Source organism: Lentinula edodes, assembly GCF_021015755.1.
Source record: "Lentinula edodes strain Le(Bin) 0899 ss11 chromosome Unknown C8R40scaffold_52, whole genome shotgun sequence".
In the NCBI taxonomy this organism is placed as follows: domain Eukaryota; kingdom Fungi; phylum Basidiomycota; class Agaricomycetes; order Agaricales; family Omphalotaceae; genus Lentinula; species Lentinula edodes.
In genome coordinates, this window is record NW_025764358.1 from 85899 (window position 1) to 106110 (window position 20212).

At 45.9% G+C, this 20212-nt stretch overlaps 6 protein-coding genes across 6 annotated transcripts; 3 read left to right on the forward strand and 3 right to left on the reverse strand.

The window, feature by feature from the left end:
- Positions 1 to 61: 61 nt before the first annotated feature.
- On the forward strand, positions 62 to 2063 carry C8R40DRAFT_1163411 (sugar transporter; the record flags this gene model as incomplete). The annotated part of the gene is made up of 8 exons (XM_046230369.1): positions 62 to 297; positions 351 to 467; positions 517 to 595; positions 649 to 822; positions 871 to 1187; positions 1249 to 1499; positions 1563 to 1701; positions 1757 to 2063. 8 exons carry the CDS (start codon positions 62 to 64, stop codon positions 2061 to 2063), a joined length of 1620 nt encoding a protein of 539 aa, XP_046080796.1.
- A 3071-nt stretch (positions 2064 to 5134) lies between these two features.
- C8R40DRAFT_1176412 (exo-beta-1,3-glucanase) lies at positions 5135 to 8845 on the reverse strand (the record flags this gene model as incomplete). Its single annotated transcript, XM_046232507.1, has 19 exons — positions 5135 to 5335; positions 5396 to 5547; positions 5597 to 5603; positions 5664 to 5740; positions 6079 to 6195; positions 6258 to 6353; positions 6412 to 6640; positions 6693 to 7127; positions 7177 to 7221; positions 7272 to 7309; positions 7725 to 7794; positions 7857 to 7899; positions 7958 to 7981; positions 8052 to 8106; positions 8159 to 8274; positions 8329 to 8361; positions 8426 to 8479; positions 8540 to 8573; positions 8626 to 8845. The coding sequence occupies 19 exons, from the start codon at positions 8843 to 8845 to the stop codon at positions 5135 to 5137; spliced, it is 2046 nt and encodes a 681-aa protein (XP_046080797.1).
- A 575-nt stretch (positions 8846 to 9420) lies between these two features.
- On the reverse strand, positions 9421 to 13293 carry C8R40DRAFT_1176413 (exo-beta-1,3-glucanase; the record flags this gene model as incomplete). Its single annotated transcript, XM_046232508.1, has 25 exons — positions 9421 to 9621; positions 9674 to 9699; positions 9756 to 9888; positions 9943 to 10019; positions 10139 to 10237; positions 10365 to 10372; positions 10414 to 10427; positions 10481 to 10599; positions 10648 to 10743; positions 10799 to 11027; positions 11093 to 11524; positions 11579 to 11623; positions 11674 to 11711; positions 11761 to 11919; positions 11955 to 11973; positions 12040 to 12083; positions 12140 to 12209; positions 12263 to 12401; positions 12458 to 12464; positions 12524 to 12547; positions 12596 to 12625; positions 12678 to 12826; positions 12876 to 12929; positions 12985 to 13123; positions 13179 to 13293. The coding sequence occupies 25 exons, from the start codon at positions 13291 to 13293 to the stop codon at positions 9421 to 9423; spliced, it is 2466 nt and encodes an 821-aa protein (XP_046080798.1).
- A 1668-nt stretch (positions 13294 to 14961) lies between these two features.
- On the reverse strand, positions 14962 to 15599 carry C8R40DRAFT_1129465 (synthetic ubiquitin). The gene is made up of 3 exons (XM_046229132.1): positions 15353 to 15599; positions 15192 to 15302; positions 14962 to 15140 (listed from the first exon to the last, which is right to left on the reverse strand). Exons 1-3 carry the CDS (start codon positions 15454 to 15456, stop codon positions 15095 to 15097), a joined length of 261 nt encoding a protein of 86 aa, XP_046080799.1. The 5' UTR covers positions 15457 to 15599; the 3' UTR covers positions 14962 to 15094.
- Positions 15600 to 15612: 13 nt separating this feature from the next.
- Positions 15613 to 17931, forward strand: C8R40DRAFT_1154897 (uncharacterized protein). Its single transcript, XM_046229594.1, has 2 exons — positions 15613 to 15689; positions 15740 to 17931. The coding sequence occupies exon 2, from the start codon at positions 15748 to 15750 to the stop codon at positions 17482 to 17484; it is 1737 nt and encodes a 578-aa protein (XP_046080800.1). The 5' UTR covers positions 15613 to 15689; positions 15740 to 15747; the 3' UTR covers positions 17485 to 17931.
- Positions 17932 to 18514: 583 nt separating this feature from the next.
- On the forward strand, positions 18515 to 19448 carry C8R40DRAFT_1073836 (uncharacterized protein; the record flags this gene model as incomplete). Its single annotated transcript, XM_046226635.1, has 3 exons — positions 18515 to 18636; positions 18686 to 19296; positions 19348 to 19448. The coding sequence occupies 3 exons, from the start codon at positions 18515 to 18517 to the stop codon at positions 19446 to 19448; spliced, it is 834 nt and encodes a 277-aa protein (XP_046080801.1).
- Positions 19449 to 20212: the final 764 nt, after the last annotated feature.

A 20212-nucleotide genomic window follows, 5' to 3' on the forward strand; every position in this document is an offset into this window, starting at 1 on the left:
TCTTTAAAAAAGACATAAATGATTGGTGTCTATTCCTCTTGCTTCACCCCTGCTACAAAACATGGTCAAGCTTTCCAAAGTTGAGGATCGGCCAACCCCTCCCGAGGTGTACAACTGGCGGGTGTATATGAATGCTATCATCGCAACGTTCGCTGCTGTTATGATTGGCTATGACTCTGCGTTCATTGGAACGTCTGTATCTCTTGCGAGTTTCAAAAACGAGTTTTCCCTTGCGACAAAATCTACAGCGGAATTCAATTTAATATCTGCAAATATTGTCTCCATGTATCAGGCCGGGTGAATATTAACTCCATCACTGTCGCATTTCCCTTTTAAAGCCAAGCCTCCAGTTCCTTCTTCGGTGCCATTCTTGGTTATCCCATCGGGTATTTTATAGGTAGAAAATGGGGTCTGTTTGTATCTGCTGGTATTTTCGTTGTCGGTGCCATTCTTCAGACGGTAGCGAAGTGAGCTCATACACTGCATCCTCTAAAACCTCGCTGATGTGCTAAAAAGTCCTTCTATTGGGCTGGGTATTATATACGCCGGGCGCATTATCGCAGGTCTTGCTATCGGTGTCGCTTCAAATCTTGCCGTCAGGAAATCCTAGTATAGACCTGCTCTTTTCCAAACTAACCCGCTCCACAGCCCATTTATGTTGCAGAAATTGCTCCTCCTGCTATTCGGGGTCGCTGTATTGGGTTGTATGAACTGATGTGGCAAGTAGGTGGCGTCGTTGGCTTTTGGATTAACTACGGTGTCTCTTTGCACATTCCTACCGGTCACAAACAGTGGGTTATCGCGTTTGCCGTTCAGCTCATCGTAAGCCTTCACATATCGTTACTCTTCATCTCACACCCTCTTTTCAAGCCCGGTGGTCTCCTCCTCATTGGTTCACTCTTTTTGACGGAGTCTCCCAGATGGCTTGTCTCTCGCGACCGCAACAATAGTGCCATCAAATCTTTGTGCAACATTAGGCACCTTCCTCCTACGCATCCCTACATTGTAGAGGAAATGACTTCAATCGAAGCGACGATTCAGCATGAAAGAAATTTAGCAGGTGCTGGATTCTTGGGACCCCTTCGGGCTGTTTTTGCTTCGAAGGCCCTGATATTGCGACTTATTCTCGGCTCTTCGATGTTCGTGTGGCAGAATGCTACAGGAATCAATGCTATTAACTATTATTCGTACGTTCTTTGCGTGTATCTTTCATACTCCTTCGAACCTCAACATCTTCTCTCTCTTTAGTCCCACTATTTTCAAGTCAATCGGCGTCACTGGCCAAAACAACAGCTTACTCACGACGGGTGTATATGGTATCATCAAATTAGTCGGTGCTTTGGTTTGGCTCCTCTATATCGTCGACCAATTCGGCAGAAGACCCGCTCTTATAGGTGGTTCTGCTGGAGGTGCTGTCTGTATGTACTATATCGCTGCGTACATCGCCATAGCCAAACCCGCTGAACACCCGACTACTTCTCTAACTCCTGGTGGAAAGAGTGCTAGCAAGTATAACCGCTGTCTGTTTTTAACGAAGTGAGACTGAAGGCGCCTATTAACAGTCGCTTTCTTCTACTTGTGGACCGTATTCTACAGCCCGACTTGGAATGGAACGCCTTGGGTTTACACTGCAGAAATCTTCCCTCAGCACGTTCGAGTCTTTTCTCAAGCTTGTATGGCTGCAAGTAACTGGCTATACGCGTAAATATCCTTGTATCCTCCAAACCGAATATAAACTAATGCGATCTCGCTGCAGGTTTCTTATCGCTCGGTTTACCCCCCAGATGTTCACCGCCATGGGCTACGGCGTGTATCTGTTCTTCGCAAGCTTGATGATCATGTCAATCCCTTTCGTTTACTTCTACGTGCCGGAAACGAAGCAAATACCTCTCGAACGCATGGACGAGATCTTCACTCCTGGACTTCCTGCATGGTGTGCACACAGGACGGTGATAAATTCGATCCAATATGAACAACATGCATACAACCCCCAGGGTTTCAGATCTTCTTCGAAGACATCTATCACAGAAAAGGAAAGGATTGAGCGTGTGGAAGTGGCCTAAACCCACAGCGGGAGAATTGCGATTCAACAAGTGATATTCTGCGAAGATGGAAACCTCAACATATGGTAATGCGACTCACCCTGCAAAAACGCAGTCCGGGAGTTTGCGCGCTTTTCCATGTAGTAGAGCTTCAGTCACCGCGATGTCATTGGCTATAGATACAACAGAATACAATATATAGTGAGGGAGGATGTTCCTTCATCGGGCAACACAGACGATGGCGTGTTCCGATTCGGGACCAAGATTTAAGAATTCATCTTTCAACCGATGAATCTATCAAAAACAGTTGCGAGAGCGAAAGGACGACCCATGCAAATCAAACAACATGCCAGCACGAAGCAAAAAGTAATGATTAAGAAGAAATCGCGGGCTAACGGAAGATCTTCTCAGTAACGGAAATTAAGATATGGATCAGGTAACACTCACTAAGCTCTCGCTCGCGATATACTTCATGACTTCGTGCTCTTTTGCATGAATGAGGCCGATTCCGGTGATGTGTTCTGTGGCGCCCGCGTTCATTCTGTCCGATATCTCGCGAGCCTCTGCGATGATGGCAAACTGATTGATCTGGAGAAAGTTCAGGCGGGGTGGTTGTGTGTATCTCTACTTCCTCCCTCCATTGAAGCATCATCGAAGATTCTGTAGTGAGAGTTGTGTCTGTGGCATTGGAAGGCAGACTGCTGATGGAAGTTGTGTATGACGATGAAGAGATAGAGGAGTATAATGAAGATGCAGAAGAAGAGGATTTCGAGGAGTCTTCGTCAACGGAAGAATGAACAGACATGCTCCTCTAACTCTCTGGATGTGTTATTATTGACTTCCTTTTTCAAGGAAACTTGGATTTTGTGCAAGCACGGCAGCCTGCTAACATACGGCGGGGAGGATTCAGTCTGAGAGGAGAAAAATTGGCGTTTGCTGAGGGGAATGGCTGCGAGTAAATCAAAAGGAGTTTTCAAGTACGACGGGAATGCAGATACGAGGAGTGGAGGGTACGAGTTTGTTGTCCGTTGCATCCGCGCTGAGTGTCCTCCATCCTTGGTCAAAGATCATACCACTGTCATCGTGGATGCATCGTGGGTGGACGTAGGCAAGCCTAAGCAAGCGAAGCCTACCTCCGTTTACATCAAAGTTTGGGCGCTTAGCGCTTACAGCTGATTCCGAAAGTCTAGGACGAAATCAGCCTCCTCACATTGGTGGAGCACTATTTAGCCTTGTTTGTGGACGAGCTTACAGCGTATTCAAAAAACCTTGTCAGTAGCGTAAAAAACGAGATAAAATAAAATACAGCTGATTCCGAAAGTCTAGGACGAAATCAGCCTCCTCACATTGTTGGAGCACTATTTAGCCTTGTTTGTGGACGAGCTTAAGCGCATAGTTACTAGCCTCTTTCAGAAACAAATCCGAGCAAGCAGCTCTGTCTTTCTTACATAGAGGCAGCCCTAGTTTACTCCAACAATGTAATTACAACAATTCTTTGCATCCATCTCTGGGTTAATCTTCATTATCTGGTCTACATCCACAAATAATGCTAAACAGTGCTCCAACGATGTGAGGAGGCTGATTTCGTCCTAGACTTTCGGAATCAGCTGTAAAATCGAAAAGGTACCCGACGTTTTAGCCGACCGCCTGGAGCCGCTTGGCGAGTGCGCTGTCACTCACGCCTTTCGACAACGATCTTCCGTGGTGGAAGAGGGTGGAGGTAACAAAGGGTAATAAGTCCACTCAAGATCACAATGTCGATGGAGCTCCTCCCGGCATGGTCAGACTCTCCAGAGGCATCAGCATCTGTTAGTCCTACCTCAGAAGCAAAAGATCCACGATCATACTACATTGTTGAAAGGCGCGAGTGACAGCGCGCTCGCCAAGCGGCTCCAAGCGGTCGGCTAAAACGTCGGGTACCTTTTCGATTTTATTTTATTTTATCTCGTTTTTTACGCTACTGACAAGGACCCCGGAAGCTCCTGCCAAACCCCACCCGCCCAGGCGGCCTCAAGTACGCTACGATTTTGGCCTCAAGCAGGCCTCAAGTACGCTAATTCGGATAAGGAATGTCACGTGAAATCGTAAAAATTGCTCTCAAAATACCGAATTCTCTTCCCCAAGCCTGGAATCATCTTTCTGTACGTTTTTTTGACTATTATTGCTGCATCCGGAGCTCTTCTGAGCTTCTTTGCCCAAACTCCGGTGTCAGAGCTCCATTTACGTCCATTGGGCCACCAAGTCAGCCAATAGATACCCAAAGTACGCTATCTCGGACAAGGATTGAGCCTTCTGAGGCCTAAAGTACGCTAATTTCAGCCAAGGAAAATGGCAAAATTGGGTCCTAAAGTACGCTAATTCGGATGGGGTCTGGTAGGAGCTTCCGGGGTCCTTACTGACAAGGTTTTTTGAATACGCTGTAAGCGCATAGTTACTAGCCTCTTTCAGAAACAAATCCGAGCAAGCAGCTCTGTCTTTCTTACATAGAGGCAGCCCTAGTTTACTCCAACAATGTAATCACAACAATTCTTTGCATCCATCTCTGGGTTAATCTTCATTATCTGGTCTACATCCACAAATAATGCTAAACAGTGCTCCAACGATGTGAGGAGGCTGATTTCGTCCTAGACTTTCGGAATCAGCTGTAGCTCGCCTTTGGGAAAGTCTATTTTCTTTTACATAATTTCTACAATTTACAATTTCGGGCTGACAAGGACAGCCATATCCTGGCATCTTCCATGAAATATCCAAGTAGCGCCGGCGAACGGCAGGGCCCGCTACCGTCCAGAAGTCAAGTATGCTGTTTAGTCCAAAAAAGGGCGGGATTAAACGTACAGTAATGACTCTGACATCACCGTACGAAGAAAACGGGCAAAATGTATTCGAGCATGAATCCCCTCTTCGCCATTCATGACTAGCGTTAGGCATGCATACACATAGAACCAACGGTGAAGCGGTGCATGAAGCATAGAAGGGGAAAAGGCTGTGTGTATGACTAAAAATGTATGACAGGATCGCTATTTACTGCCAAAATGATCGAAAAGTTTGCTCTACTAAACCCTTCAACCTCTAAAGAGGTAGCGGGAATCATCCTACGAGGAGCTCCAGACCGTGACCGTCGACTGATACCCATCAATATTGTCGCTTTGATTGACAATGCCGGTGTTCTCAACACTGAGCTGGTATGTTGCGCCGATCGTCGAAAGACTGTAGATAGTTACTGACGATGTAGAATCTATGTTGACAAGTTGAGGTTGGCAGGACATGGTGTCAAGACAATCTTGCGTGTAATCCTATGAAGATCCAACATTCAGTCACACTTTGAAAACATTCCAGAAATCGTAAATCCTCACATTGTAGAAACTATAGAGGCCAGCACCAAAGAAAATGATGTCGGTCGAGCTAACCACGTTGACAGCCCATGCAAAGCCAGAATCAAAAGTAGTTGGGTCGTTATAGGTGGTACTGGAGGTGAACGGGGACGGGGATTCTGGGCTGGGTTGGTCTTTGCGGGGACATTAGGACGTGCCTTGTTGTATGGATTGTATACTCACAGTATGGCTATGGATTACTTCAAGTTAGACAATCGGACATATAAACAGGCGATCAACGGAGACGCACAATTTCTGTTTGGAATAATCCCAGATAATGATTTTGCGCGTTGTCCAGTTGTAATTGGTATAATGAATGGTGTTCAGCTAAAAATCGAATCCGTTCATCCAGCGAGTTCAAATTTTAAGTCAGCTTCCAACTCACAAGCTGTCCAAAATCTCAACGGATATCTAGTAATAAAGCTTAAAAGAAAACGTACCGGCTCCGATCATCCACACTGGTCCTGCGGACTCCGAATAAATCCCACGTCCAGAATACAAAGTAATCTGAGTATATCCATCGCCATCGAGGTCATGATCAGCGAGCCATACCCATGTGCTGAAAGAAATTCATTCATCAACGACTTCAGCAGTTAAAGACACAAGCCACAAACCCTATAAACAGATATTAACGACTTCGCACAGAGAGCAAATAGCTGGCGTACCTTCAAGATAGGCAGAAGAAGATGCAGTCAGATGCAGGGCCATATAAGCCGCGAAGCAGTCTGTCGTTCCTCCGCTCCCGTCTGCGGGACAATTTGTCTCAAGGTTAGTACCAATGGCTGAAAAAAAAAAGGCAAATTCGAGTTAGCCATACACGCAAGGGAAGCTGGCTACAACGCACCACCACCAAGTCTGATGTGCGAATCCCACATACCAGCCCCAGCGCTGTTACCTGAGGGCTCTTGGACATTCCACTCAACGACAATGGCACCAGGCGCTACAACCGCAAGAACAGATGAGCTCCTGTGCACTAGAGGAGGGAAGTCACGCCTTACTTGGGCCCACAGTGGTGAATATTATGTCTGATATTTCCATAATTCCTTGTGAATTTTCAGCTCCCACCTGCACTACCACCTGAGGATTGCTTTGATCCTCAAAAGCGGACCCGGACCCGGCAATGACTGACCATGCCTCTCCGACCATCTGAGTTCCAGCAGGAATTTGGAGTGTCGATGTAACAATGTACGTGCCTGCATCAAAGAAAATGATAGCACATCCACTGTACTACATGATGACCTTAGTACGGTTTAGATCACGAAGTTCGAAGTCTACTCACGGCATCAAAAATGGCTTGAAGGGTAGCAGTATCATCGGTTGCTCCATCTCCCTTGGCCCCTTTACTCTTGACGCTGACAAACTGATCAACAGCATAGTCCGCATACTGAGGATGCATCTTCCCTACGATACGCCCGGCACTGTCTAGTAGAGATGATGGTTTGGTCGCAGAAACAATTTCACCCTGAGTAAATGTTCCTGTCGTTGATGTCCCAAAATATACATTGCCTTGTCCCCATGAGTCTATAGTCAAGGAGCCTGTGCTTCCTTCTAACACCGTTTCTCCATCGAGAACACCCACTGCAATGCCCACGTTGGTCAATTGTGCGTTGTTGATGACAATAGATCCTGCAAGAGAGGTACTGGCGGCTGAAGTGCGTACGAATATTGGTGTATCGATCACAACCGCGTCAATGATAGCTTCTCCACCGACAGACTGTGAAAGAGTGGGTTTCGATGGTCGGGGAGCCCACGGAAACGCCTACCTGAGTAGCTTCTGTGATGCCACCAGTGGCCAGATCGAAACCAACCTATGCGCGGGGATAAGTACAGTATAACATCATATTGGAAATGTACAAACCTGACAGTTGTTAATCGTCACTCCCTGGAACGTATAACCTATTATTAAAGAAAATCTCAGTGGTTGAAGTTTGGGTCTTGTGTATGGTACTTGCCCCAATTCCAAAGACCATATATTGCTGTTTGAACATTGTTCATGGTAACATTTCGCACTGTGAACCTGGACCATAGTCAAGATAGCAAATGAACCAAACAGAAAGCAGACGAACTGTTGATTACCACCCCATATGCCGTATTTACCTCCCTATTCAACCATTGAGTATGTTTATGTCCGAAGACGACGTGTTAGAGAATCAATCCTACGTTGAAAACCATATCGCCCATGAAGCCTCCGCTAAGGGTACGTTTCAACAATTGTTTGAGGATTCATCGAGATGAGAACTCGCCTTCCATTCTCCATCCATATTCCTGAACGAAGTGAGAATTTAGCCGAGAACAGTAATGAGAAACATACCTTGGTGGGCGGTATCCGATTCTGTAGACATTTCGAACACGATGTTCATCAACGAAGTGCCTTGAGAAACCTATATGTAACGCGCTTAGGTAGGCCGGTTTTATTCTATGAGTAACTATCTCTTATTTTTACCTGCCAATGAATTCCTGTTCCTTCGGAGTTGGCGGCGGGAACTCTAGAAGCAAGGGAAATTTAGGGTATATCAACGGAGGTCTTTATAGCAAGATGCTAACTGAGTCAAGTCGATGACGAAGTTCCTAACAGACCGAAAACTGGAGGCAGAGAATTAACATAGTACGAGAAGCCGGGACACTGAGAAAAGCGTACAAGTTATTCGTTGGGGCATACCATTCCGACCCTCCAGCGAGGTATATGTCCGCATCTGCACAAAATTCAGCTAGAAGAAGTGGGTTGCTTTGCGTGAAAATATGCACTGATGACGGCCATTCCAGCGAAAGCCGCGGAAGCAAGCAAGGTAGGAGGGTTTTTTGCATCTCCGATCAGTTGAGTATAATAGTACAAGTTGAGCGGCGTGGAGATAAGATAGGTGCTATTCACCAAATCGTTATTTACAAATATGTATTTAGCACGTATATGAACTCACCCGGAAGGAAAGAAAACGACCGCTGGGGTGACGCTGCAACGACAAACATAGTTGAATGTAAGCTCTGGAAAAGCTCAGTGCGTATATGGCAACATACGTGCTAGAGTTGCACGATCCAAGTCCACATCGATCTCCACTTGAGATGGCGGAGCTATAAGCCGAATAAGACCAGTCATTAGAAGTTTAAGCAAGTTGTGCAGCTTAGAATTACTTGATAGCAGCAGTATCGTCAGTGACACCATCGCCTGTTTTCAATCCTTCAATGAATCATCCTAGTTTGTTTATAGCAAGACGCACCTTTTGCACCAAAGTCCATGACATTTCTGAATACCTGGTATGAAGTGGGATCAGCATTATAGGCTGCAGTCCCTTGATGTGTGATGCTCTCAAGCCAGTAAGGATCGGAAGCCGCAGCTGTCCCAGTCGTTAAAGGAGCGGAACATGACGTTCCCAAGGATTGAACAAGTGTAGGGCAGCTTAAAGAAAGACTAAGCCAGAGAAGGAGAGTGGGGACCATGATAGAAGAGGCGAAGGGAAAAATAGAAGCTATAAAGATTTAAGCTCTAGGCTTTATGTGCTACGAAAGGTGACCCGAACTCCCTGGAGATTGAAAAAAAAAACACAAGTTGTGAGTGGTTTGCACACACTAACATATACACACATGTGGTCTGGTCGCGAGAGTGCTTACTCGTGGTTGCTAAAATCGGTTCAGCAGTATGCATTCTTATGTATTCCGCTCGAAGTATGCATGTATCGCATCGTCGACGCATCAACTCGCAGCAAGTAACTGGAACGTGATTGAGGGCGATCTTGTGGAATCGAAGTGTCAAATGTCATAACTCCAAATGATTGCTGAAGCTCGTGTAAATCTGTGTAAATGAAATCCGCGTTTCCAACCAACATGAGAGAAGACAACGACATAGAAACGGGTTACAAAGCCGGAAGCCGGGAGCAGTGCAGTCACTCTGAACGCCGGTGCCGTTGGAAGTTATTAGTCCACCCCGGCCAATCCTCTATACAAGTCATTGCGATCTCTGTTTTTTTGAAAAATATGTACAGGGACGTCATTTCGTGTCGTGGTATATACTGAGTCTAACTCTGGCTCCAACTTGTCAAAGTTGAGGCAAACCCATCCACATTTCCCGATTGATTCACGACACCATTATTGTTGACGCTGAGCTGAAAGGTTGTCCCGACTGTAGTGACACTATACAAATTGATCGATGAAGTGGAATCAACATTCAAGATTTGCGACTGGCAATTGTTGGAGTCCAGACAGTCTTGTCCAAAGCTCTGAACGCGGGTGTGTAAGTAGTTGTTTATTTCGAGCAAAGGTGAAACGAACCTGGAAAAAACTATAAAGTCCGGCACCTGTTCACAGAAGATCGCGGATAAGTCCTGTAACTCATAATGTAGTATTATCTTACCGAATACCAGGATATTGGAAGAAGATGTGACATGCAATGCCCAAGCGCTACTCCCACCAAAGATCGTTGGATCATTGAAGGCAGAGTTTAATGAAAAAGGCGAAGGTACAGCAGGGGAGGGCTGATAGTAAGGCTACAGAAAGTGGTGAACGAGATGGTGAGTCACAACAATGGTTGTGCAACTTACTGTCTCGGTTTGAATTAAGCCCATGTAATGATTTTGAGCGTTGACCAAAGAATATTGGTACAACGCATGATGTTCAGCTTCAGAAGATTTATGATTATATGTTTGTCTTTTATTACTATAGAGCAATCCTCACAAGCTAAATTCCAGGAAAAATGAGAGTCATGCAAACATAAAGATTCAATTTAAGCTATCATACCTGTGCCAATCATCCAAACCGGACCAGCAGACTCTGAAAGGATCCCTCTTCCAGAAAACAACTCTAGTTGCGATACACCATCTCCGTCAAGGTCATGATCTAGAAAAAAACATCAACGAGAAGTTTCGGTGAAGCTAAATCCATTCATACCAGCCAGCCAAACCTTCAAGAGAGAAGGGAGGTCAGTACGGAACAGACGTATCAGGGGATATTAGGCGAAGCGCACCCATGTACCTAGAATCAGATGGAGTTAGCATAGTGGTCACAGAACGGACAAATTTAAATCACCCTAAGTAAAATGATTCAGTAAGAACACAATTATCGGGTCTGGAGATAACATACCTCAAGATAGGCAGTAGACCCAGCTGTCAAATATAGAGCAAGGAAAGAGGCAAAACATGCTGCTGTACCACCAGTGCCGCTTGAAGGGCATTGGGCAGATTCGAGGTTGGTTCCCGCAGCTACAGAGATAGTCAATGAAGGTGCACCAGGTCATTTAGAACTCGTACCGCCTCCGAGCCTGATGTGCGAGTCCCACATTCCGGCTCCACCGTTTTGTCCAGCAGGTTGTTTGACATTCCACTCAACTACTATCGCACCCGGAGCTGTAATGCCACATGTTTGAGGATTTCAAGAAAATGAAATCAGAAAAATGCATACTGGGTCCCACGGTGGAAAATATTATGTCGCTAATCTCCATAATGCCTTGAGAATTCGCAGCCCCCACCTGCACAACGGGCTTCGGGTTGTTTATATCCTGGAAAGCAGCACCTGACCCCGCAATCACAGACCAGCCCTCTCCGACTATTTGGGTGCCTGCAGGTATGGTGAGGGTCTGGGTTACAATATATGTCCCAGCATCGAAGAAAATGATATTACAACCCGAAAACTGTGGAGAAAATAGTTAGAAATTAACGCCGCGTTACGGCGTACCATGAAACCTGAAGGACAGACCTTGGCAAATATTGCGTTAAGGGCAGCTGTGTCGTCGGTGTGACCATCTCCCTTTGCACCATTGTCTTTGACGCTGACGAATTGGCTGACAGCATAATTGGTGTACTGGGGATGCATTTTACCAAATATATGACCTGCACTATCTAGCAAAGATGACGCTTTGTTTGCTGCAGGAATACTTCCTTGAGTAAAGGTTGATGCGCCATTTGTTCCTTTGTAAACATTTCCTTGGCCAAATGAGGCTATGGTAGTCGTACCACCAGCGAGCACGGTGGCTCCTCCAACTACTCCAACTGCAGTTGGGACATTCGTCAGCTGAGCGTTGTTTATAACAATAGAGCCAGCAAGTTTGCCGTTGCTAGGCTGCGACGTGCGAACAAAGATCGGTGTGTTTGATACCACAGCGTCAATAATGGCTTCCCCGCCGACAGTCTGCAAATATTTTATCACTTCCAAGAGATTTCATCGAAAACATGAGTAGCGCACCTGGGTTGACTCAGTCAATCCACCAGTCGTGAGATCAAAGCCCACCTAAAACGATTCAGTTTCGCACGTATGTATGCCCTCAATCAGGAACGGACTTGGCAGTTATTAATGGTAACCCCTTGAAATGTCCAGCCTACACAGAAATTTTATCATTTGATGCAAAGATGCTGTTTTTGTCATACCCCAGTTCCAAATCCCAAAGACAGCAGTGTTGGCGTTATTGACAGTGATGTTTCGAACAGTGAATCTTAGTTCATAGTCGATGATAGTCCTTCCGGCGACGACGATAATACAACTTACTGTTGGTTGCCAACCCACATTCCAAATTTGCCTCCCTATTCCTGCAATTAGATTCAACAATGTGCAGAGGACATACCAGACCTCACATTGAATACCTGAGGATAAATGAATGATGGTTAGTCTGTCGACTCAATATCGTCTGTCGGGTTCTTTGGGCTCACTAAATCACCCATGAAGCCTCCAGATCCATTCTCCATCCAGATACCTATAGCAATACACTCAGGCTCGGACGCTGTTGCTTGTGAATGTATATGGGCATACCTTGGTGTGCGGTGTCAGCTGCTGTGGACATCTCGAAGACGATATTCATCAGGCTTGTCGCTTGGGCCACCTGAACAGTTTATTCAACGCCGCTATTTCTCCGAAAGAGTTCAATGGCATTACCTGCCAGTGAATACCAGTCCCTTGGCTATTCGTAGCAGGAACTCTAAGTTGAATACCAGTTAGAATCAAAGGACTCCAAGAATGAAAACGCAAGACCCACTGTCTGACGTCAATCACGAAGTTTCGTACGGAGCGAAAGCTAAAAGAAGTCCAGGTCGGACTACATACATCAATTGTCACGGAATGAAGACTCACAAGTTGTCTAGAAAAAGGTAGTGGAACGTCATCATTGAAAAATCCAAGACACACGGGAAAACGTACTCTGATTTGTGTACCACTGTGCGCCTTCAACAGCATAAACAGATTTTTGATTAATATGAAATAATTACTCACCACCTCCGTTCGGGATGTAAGGGTCAGCATCTGACAAGGTTATTGAGCGACAGGATGGAAATAGGGTGCTGGTATAACTCACCTATTACAGCCATACCAGCGAAGGAGGGCGATGCAAGCAGGGTAGGAGGAACACGAGCATCGCCGATTAGTTGTGTGTAATAGTATGCGATAATGGGTGAAGAGACGAGGTAGGTTCCTTGCGGGAAAAAGACTACAGCTGGGGATACACTAGTAATTCGATGAGTAGATGATATTTTCAAGAAGAGAAGCGCCAAACGTGGATGATGCACAAGAACCTCCCCCACATCGACCTCCCGATGAGATGGCATTACTGTTGGCGACAAAATCTCAGAGTCAAGTCCCAGCGCGACAGATCAGCCACAAACTTTATAGCAGCGGTGTCGTCAGTAACACCATCGCCTTTGGCACCGAAATCCTTGACGTTGCGAAATACCTGGTAACCACTTGGGTTAGAGTTAAATGCAGCCGTACCCTGATGCTTGATGTTCTGCATCCAGTAGGGATCTATGCGGTAGGTGAGAATTTGAATTCAATTGAAGGCCTTGTAAAGGAAACAGACCAGTTGGCGCAGCGGTTCCAGCACCGAGAGGTGCAGAACACGACGTTCCTAAAGACAAGACGAGGGTCGCGAAGCTGAGAAGAGCACTAAGCACAGTGAGTAGCGTGGAGGGCATGATGAGGTCGCGAAGAGTGGGTTTCACTGATTTAACTTTCAAAAGAGTGAATCCTTTTATAAGGACTCCGAGGAGGATACTCGTAGATAACTCCGAGCTTTGAATCAGAGCAGGAAGCCAAGGGTATAGAGGATCGTATGCAGCTTTCCGCGTGATTCGTTCTCAGCCTGGTAAATTTCAAGAACCCATTGAATGAGGACTAAGGACTGAGGGAACACGATTGGGATCGATGCGTTGGTGAGAGAATCATATGCAATTAATTTCAATTGATATAACAAGGCCATGCTTCTGGCTTAAGAATCAGGAGGGGAAGATTTGTACGGGTCGGAATCAGTGTTGAAAGAATGAAAGTCTGCAACGTCCATTAAGTTTAACTTTTGGCACGTCATCGTGGCTAGAAACCGTGAGAATAGCACTTCGGGCCGATGCTACGTGGGCATTTTCGTCGAGAGTAAGGTGAGGACAGCTAAGGAGAAAGCCAGTCATACGCTTCCGGAGTCCTGTGAGCAAACGAATGCTCAACCATTCGAGTGAGGCCATACAGAACCCCTTCAGACACTGCCAAAGTAGTAATCTGTTAGTCCTGTAGCACCTGAGCACCCGGATCTCACTGGCTTGCAGAAACTTCTATCCGCCAAACCACACGCTAGACCTGATGAGTGAAGTCACTTGAAGGACACTGACTAGACGAAAGTGCGAGGATGTTCCAAAATCAATCGACAATCCGGAAGAAGAACGACACAACGATATTCAGGTTCCCTTTCAAGGCCTTGGGCTTCAGATTATCGGATCAGTGGGAGATGGAACGTAGATTGATGATGAATGTTGATCGCCTTTTCTCTCCTTTTCTCTCCTTTCTTCAACATAGGTGCTGTGGTTGTAAATAAAGACACGTAACAGGCCATTATGGAAGTACATTTGATCACGTAGACCCTGCTACTAGCCTCCGCGCCTCCGCGACCCCGATGAAGACTTGAGCATAGATATTGTTTGATCCCAAGTCGACTGCTCCGACCCTTGAACGTCAGCCCACATCCCCAGTAACCTAAAAACAAGAAAAAGCAAACTTTTATCGTTGATGACAATGACATACTTACCAGAAAATGGAATCACACTCGATTTTCCCTCTTTCCCCTGGAACCCGAGATCAGATTCGAGAGTTTTGTGCACATGAAGTGGCTAAGTATGTAAGGTGCACACCGTAGATTATTCTGTCCCGTCAATCATACACATGGTGTGCAATGCATATATTTAATGGTGGTCCATTGAAAGCAGCTTGACTTACAAAGCATTGCGACATGAGATACACGAAAGTCTGATGCGCCATATAGAAGCCCGAATTGTGCGTGTGCTTTGGCGACCTCAAACCTCGGGTAAATGCGACAAGATATGTTCAAGAGAATGTAGTAATCAAGGTTCGTTTCGTGACCGGATTAATGTGAAGTTCAGCCAAGAGCCAGACATGAGAAAACACACCAGACCTTACCAGATCATAATTCAACCTTCCCGTAATCTGCAGCAGAAGATCGCAAAGGGATTGGAGTTGCTTATCTTGGAAGGAGATGACAGCAAATATCCCATGTTCTGCGCTTACCGGACAAACTACTTATCGTTCAACCTGGTCGATCTGTTTCCTGACTGGTTGGAGGAGAATCTATGCAAGAACTAACCAAGCACTCGACATGCGACAATGCGATTTGCAAAACACTGTACTTGAACAGGCTTCGAATTAATCTTCGTGGTAAATCGGGCAAGTTGTACGAGATGCATTATGATACCGGATTGTCAAGAATCAACACAACTAAGGACATCCACCACTACTTCCGACAGGGGTGCAGCATGGTAATCTGGAGTCAAGGTTGAATTATAGGGAGGAAATCAACATATTTAGTACGCGCCTTAGAACCAGATGAAGCGTGGACTCCTTCTGGATACTGTAGTCAGAGAGCGTATGTCCATTCTCTAGCTGCTTGTTATTGTAGATAAGACGCAATTGAGAAGATGGTACACTGGAAAGACGTTAACAAGTTGTCGAGATCTAATATCCGTTGCAACTCACCCCTCCTTGTCCTGGATCTTTTTATTCACGCTGTCGATCGTGTCCTCCGACTCAACATTGAGTATGATCGTTTTTCCTACGAGAGTCTTGACGAATATTTGCATTTTGCGGGAGTGAATCGACTACCACTGGTGTAGAGAAAGAAGATTTGGCAGTGCCAATTCTTTCAGGTGATATTGCCATCACAGGCTGACTGAGCGAGTACAGGCGAGTACACTTGCAAAGTTCAGTCACGGGAAGAAGCAACAGTGCAGTGCTTGGGGCCTTTCGGTCACGCGCGTTGCGGATTCTTCAGATCCATCTCAGTATTAGTGCTGATTCATTCATTTCAGTGATTGTGTGTTCTGCCTTAGATCCTCACATTCTTGGACTGATTTCTAGTAACAGGATAACTCATGGCAAAGAATGTCGAGCACGAATCCGAGGAAATCGAGGACGAAATTTCCAAGTTGAATTCTCTCTTGGACAACAATGAACCTCCTTCGTCATATCAGATACCGTTCATCAACGAACACACAGGAAGGCTAGACGCATACCTTGCCAAAGTTCACGCACGCCTTCGGAAAGCCAGGGGCGAAATACTTCGATACAGATCCATACTTTCGGGCATACGTAGGCTACCTCCAGAAATCTTGTCGGAGATTTTTGTTCACTGTATGAGGCCAATCCCAACGACGAAACATAGAATCGGAAGATTCAAGACTTATCCCAACCCCAGCCCTCGCAATGCCCTTTACGCTCTCTCTCAAGTCTGCCGAAAGTGGCGAAACGTCGCGTTATCCACCCCAGCACTTTGGTGTAATCTCACAATCGCTCATGAGACTCCTACAGCACACGAAACATACTCGCAGATAATTCAACATTGCTCAGAGCGTTCGCGTGTATCCCCATTGTACATCACTCTTCTCGTCGCAAATTTCACATGCCTGGAAGAGGAAGAGGAAGAGAAAAGCAAGATTTTTGTTGGCGCACTGAACACTGCAGACAAACTTTTGAGACATGCATCACGCTGGCATTACTTCGATTTCAATGCCTCCTGGTATCCGTATCACCTGGCGGAAATTCTATTCCCTGTTCTACCCGCCAGTGGTCTGCCTAATTTGCACGAGGCCTGTTTTTCGATCCACACCCGGAGACGACGTTTCGGGGCAGCTTTATGGATGTTACAACTTCTGCAAGCTTCTCCGAACCTTCGGAGAATCCAATTTAACGCCTTGGTTCCGGATATCGAGGTGGCCCCTTGGACACTTTTGCAAAGCTTCGAAGCTACAGCCGGCGTGCTGTTGAAGGACTTGTTCACGATCCTCAAGAGCTGTTCGAGACTACAGTTCTGCGATGCGTGCTTGCTCGTTGAGAATGAGGAAGACTCACCCTCCCCCTCATTGGAATCAGAGCTCGTCTTACAAAACTTGCATACCTTGAACTTGTCCGAACTCCTCGAGGAGGAACTGACGACGGTTCTTCGTTGTTTAACCCTGCCTGCACTCAGAAAACTCTCATTGAGCGGCCCTTCAGATGAGCCCGTATACGAATGGCCCCATCAGTCGTTCATTAAATTACTCTCAAGGTCCCAGTGCCACTTGGAATCTCTGTCCTTGAACAATTTGGCATTCTCTGCAGACCAGGTAATTAACTATCTCTGCCTTCCAAATGTCAATGATACGCTGGAAGATTTGGAGATTAAACAATGGGAGTGGCCAATCCCGTCAGAAGTCCTGAAACACGTCACTTTCAAGTTACCATCCACAACCTCTATAACTTCGACGTCGTCGCCCTCAATGCCCACTATCTCGCTTCCGAAACTTCACAGTGTATCCTTAATCGTCCATGCTGTAGCACAAGCTGTCCCTTTGAGAGATTTCGTTGCTTCTCGATGGTATAATATCGCCCGGAATGACGTGCCACTACCGATTCCTAGACTCAAGCGTATACAAATCCTTCTTGCGGTCCCTTTCTTACCAAATGCTTCAGTTTCTAGCATTGAAACTATTGAACGCGTTTTCAGACGCGTTTCTCTTGTGGCCAGAGTTGACCTCAACGAGTTTACGATACAGCCATCCGCACATGAACTGCATGCGTACACGGCGATTGAAAAATTAGACGAGGATGGTTTCTTTGACTATACGATATAATGCTTTTGGTGTTTCGATCGTATCTTGTTGGACTTCGCTACTCCAGTTCCTGCTTCTCTGTTGTCTGTGGCGTTGCGTTTTATTATATATGCATGCATTGTCCATGCTGCAGATTTTGAGGCTTGTATGCTCTCGGATTGGCCCTATAATTCAATACTACCATTTTTTCCGACCTGCCTATCTCTTTTTTCTCCCTTCGTTCTAGTCAACAAAAAGATATCGAGATCATGACAGAATGTCCTACTTGATACCGCGGATCAACCTGGACAGACGACTTACCATATTGTAGACTGATCTTCGTCGATCCTTGTGGAATTACTAATCGATCCCAAGAAACAAGCAACAGCTTTTCTAGGTGAGGTCGTCCAAGCTCTGCGTTTGCGCGTTAAAACTGTTAAACTCTTGATTATCCATGTTTCCTCGAAGAGTAGTGCACTTTTGCTAGTGGCAAGGATGGTGTCTAACTTCCTCCTTATATTAGCCGAATCCAAGTTGTGCCCTGTTGTGCCACAAAGGCGATGTTCCAAGATGTTCTCTGATCTTCTCCTACTACGACATCATGTTCTGGTCATTACAACTCGGGCCTCATCCGCGAAAGGCCCCGAAGCTGTGCTATACAGCCTCTGTACCGAGAATCAGGACTTTCTTGAGAACCAGAACTAATGTCACCAATGTCACCACCATGTAGAGAGCGAGGCTTCTCCTTCTTTCCGTATATCAATACGTACGGGACCGAAGAATTCATTCGACATCACTTAAGTCGACTCATTGTAGTTCATCCATATCCGTCTAATCGCACTCAAGAGGCTGAGGTTTCCGTCTTTTGTGCAAGAAACACTCCCCGACGGCTCACGGGAAAATTCCTGCAATTTAGCACTCGTCTAACACATTGTTGAATAGCACTCCGGATTTCTTTAGTTGAGTATAAACTTGCATGACTCCGCATATAATCGTGTAATCCCTTTTCAGGTATCTGTACTTTTTGTTCTTTAAAAGCAGGGAAGTAATTGTATCTCTACATCCAATTGAAATGACTACTCGTCCGCGACATACAAATTACTCCCCTCAGTCTTCGATAATAACGCTTTACGATACGAATGTTCAGCATGGGTACACTCCTCAACCGTGGGCTCCTAATATATGGCGTGTCCGGTAAATATTCGTTTCCTATGATATTATCGACAAGCTTGCTGATCATCAGAGTTTCCAGATTCATCCTCAACTACAAACGACTGCCATATAAGACAATCTGGGTTGAATTTGCAGATGTGGAAGTCACTCTACGCAGTATAGGTGCTCCTCCGAGTGCTATGAAAAGTGATGGTCTCCCGCTATATACTCTCCCGGTTCTGGTAGACCCTACCAATATACCGTATGCTCCGGTGATATTGTCTAACACTAATAACATCTCGGAGTATCTTGAATCGACATACCCATCGCCTGCTGTATTCCCGGCGGGATCGCGCGCCTTGCAGTCCTTGTTTGTCCATTATATACAGGAGTTCTTTGCCAAACCCCTACTTCCTATCATGGTCCCTATGAGCCATCAACACCTGTCTGATCGTAGCCAACGCCATCTTCGCAACTATCCCAGCTCGCTCTCTGCCGCGTATAACCCTCAAGGCCACTCGTCGAGCCATCCATTGCCTTCCGGACCGCAAAGAGAGCAGGCTTGGCTTGCCGTTAAAGAGCAATTTGACTTTATCGATGCCATCATGGCAAAGAATACTGGGGATGGGGATGGAATAGTTGTTATGGGGCGAGAGGTGACTTACGCTGATTTCGCCCTATGCTCAGTGCTATTATGGATAGGTGGGTTCTTGCCTCATCGGAAATTTTACCATTCAAATCGTTGTATTACAGTGCGTATTGCCCCGCAAGACTGGGTCCGAGTGCGAAATTGGAACGGAGGACGTTGGGAGAGGCTGTGGGAGAGGTGCAAGCCTTACATGCAGGAGCACTAGCCTCAACTTCTGTCTCTACAGCTAGAGTTTATATACTCATATTCATCCATTCAGGGAAGACTGATATCTGTAGTGTGACCGTGTACAATAATTGTTGAACATTCCGAATTTGCTGGCTGCAAGCACGGTGGGGTCGCAGTGGCGCCAGGTAGGCGCTCCTTGCTTAGCAGCGTTAAGCGCCCGAATGCCTAAAATAAGAAATCAAAATCTAATCTAGTCTTATCTACGCTGAGTTTCAACTTCGGCGCGAGGTTAGGCGAGGTTCAAGTTGAACCAATTCATGTTTGCGCATCGTCTCTCTGAGCTTCCAATGCTTGCTGTAAATGTGTGAGGCTCCTCATTCTATCGATAACATGACTGAGCACACTGCTACTTAATCTGAGTCACTTGGATAGACTTCTATAGACTTGGATCCCTCAAGAGAATTTTGAGAACGCTGCAGCGCAGCAGTACAGTGCCCGAAGTATACTATCCGTGATTCTAAATGCCTCACAATGAGTGGTAGTTTCAGACAATAGTCAATGTCATGGTGAGTATAAGTGATTGCTGTTGTATGAGCCGAAACGAGCCGATGTGATTTGTTGGGAACACGCGGGGCGCGCGCATTGATCAACGCTGTTGATTTCGAATCTTAGTTTCGATCTATCTGAAGCTTCGAGTCTTAATCCTGTGCACTCCTCGAGCGCCTCGCAGAAATAGACTCAAATTGGGAGTTTAGGATCACTTCAATAAATGCACAACTCGATACAATAGGAGCATCAAGT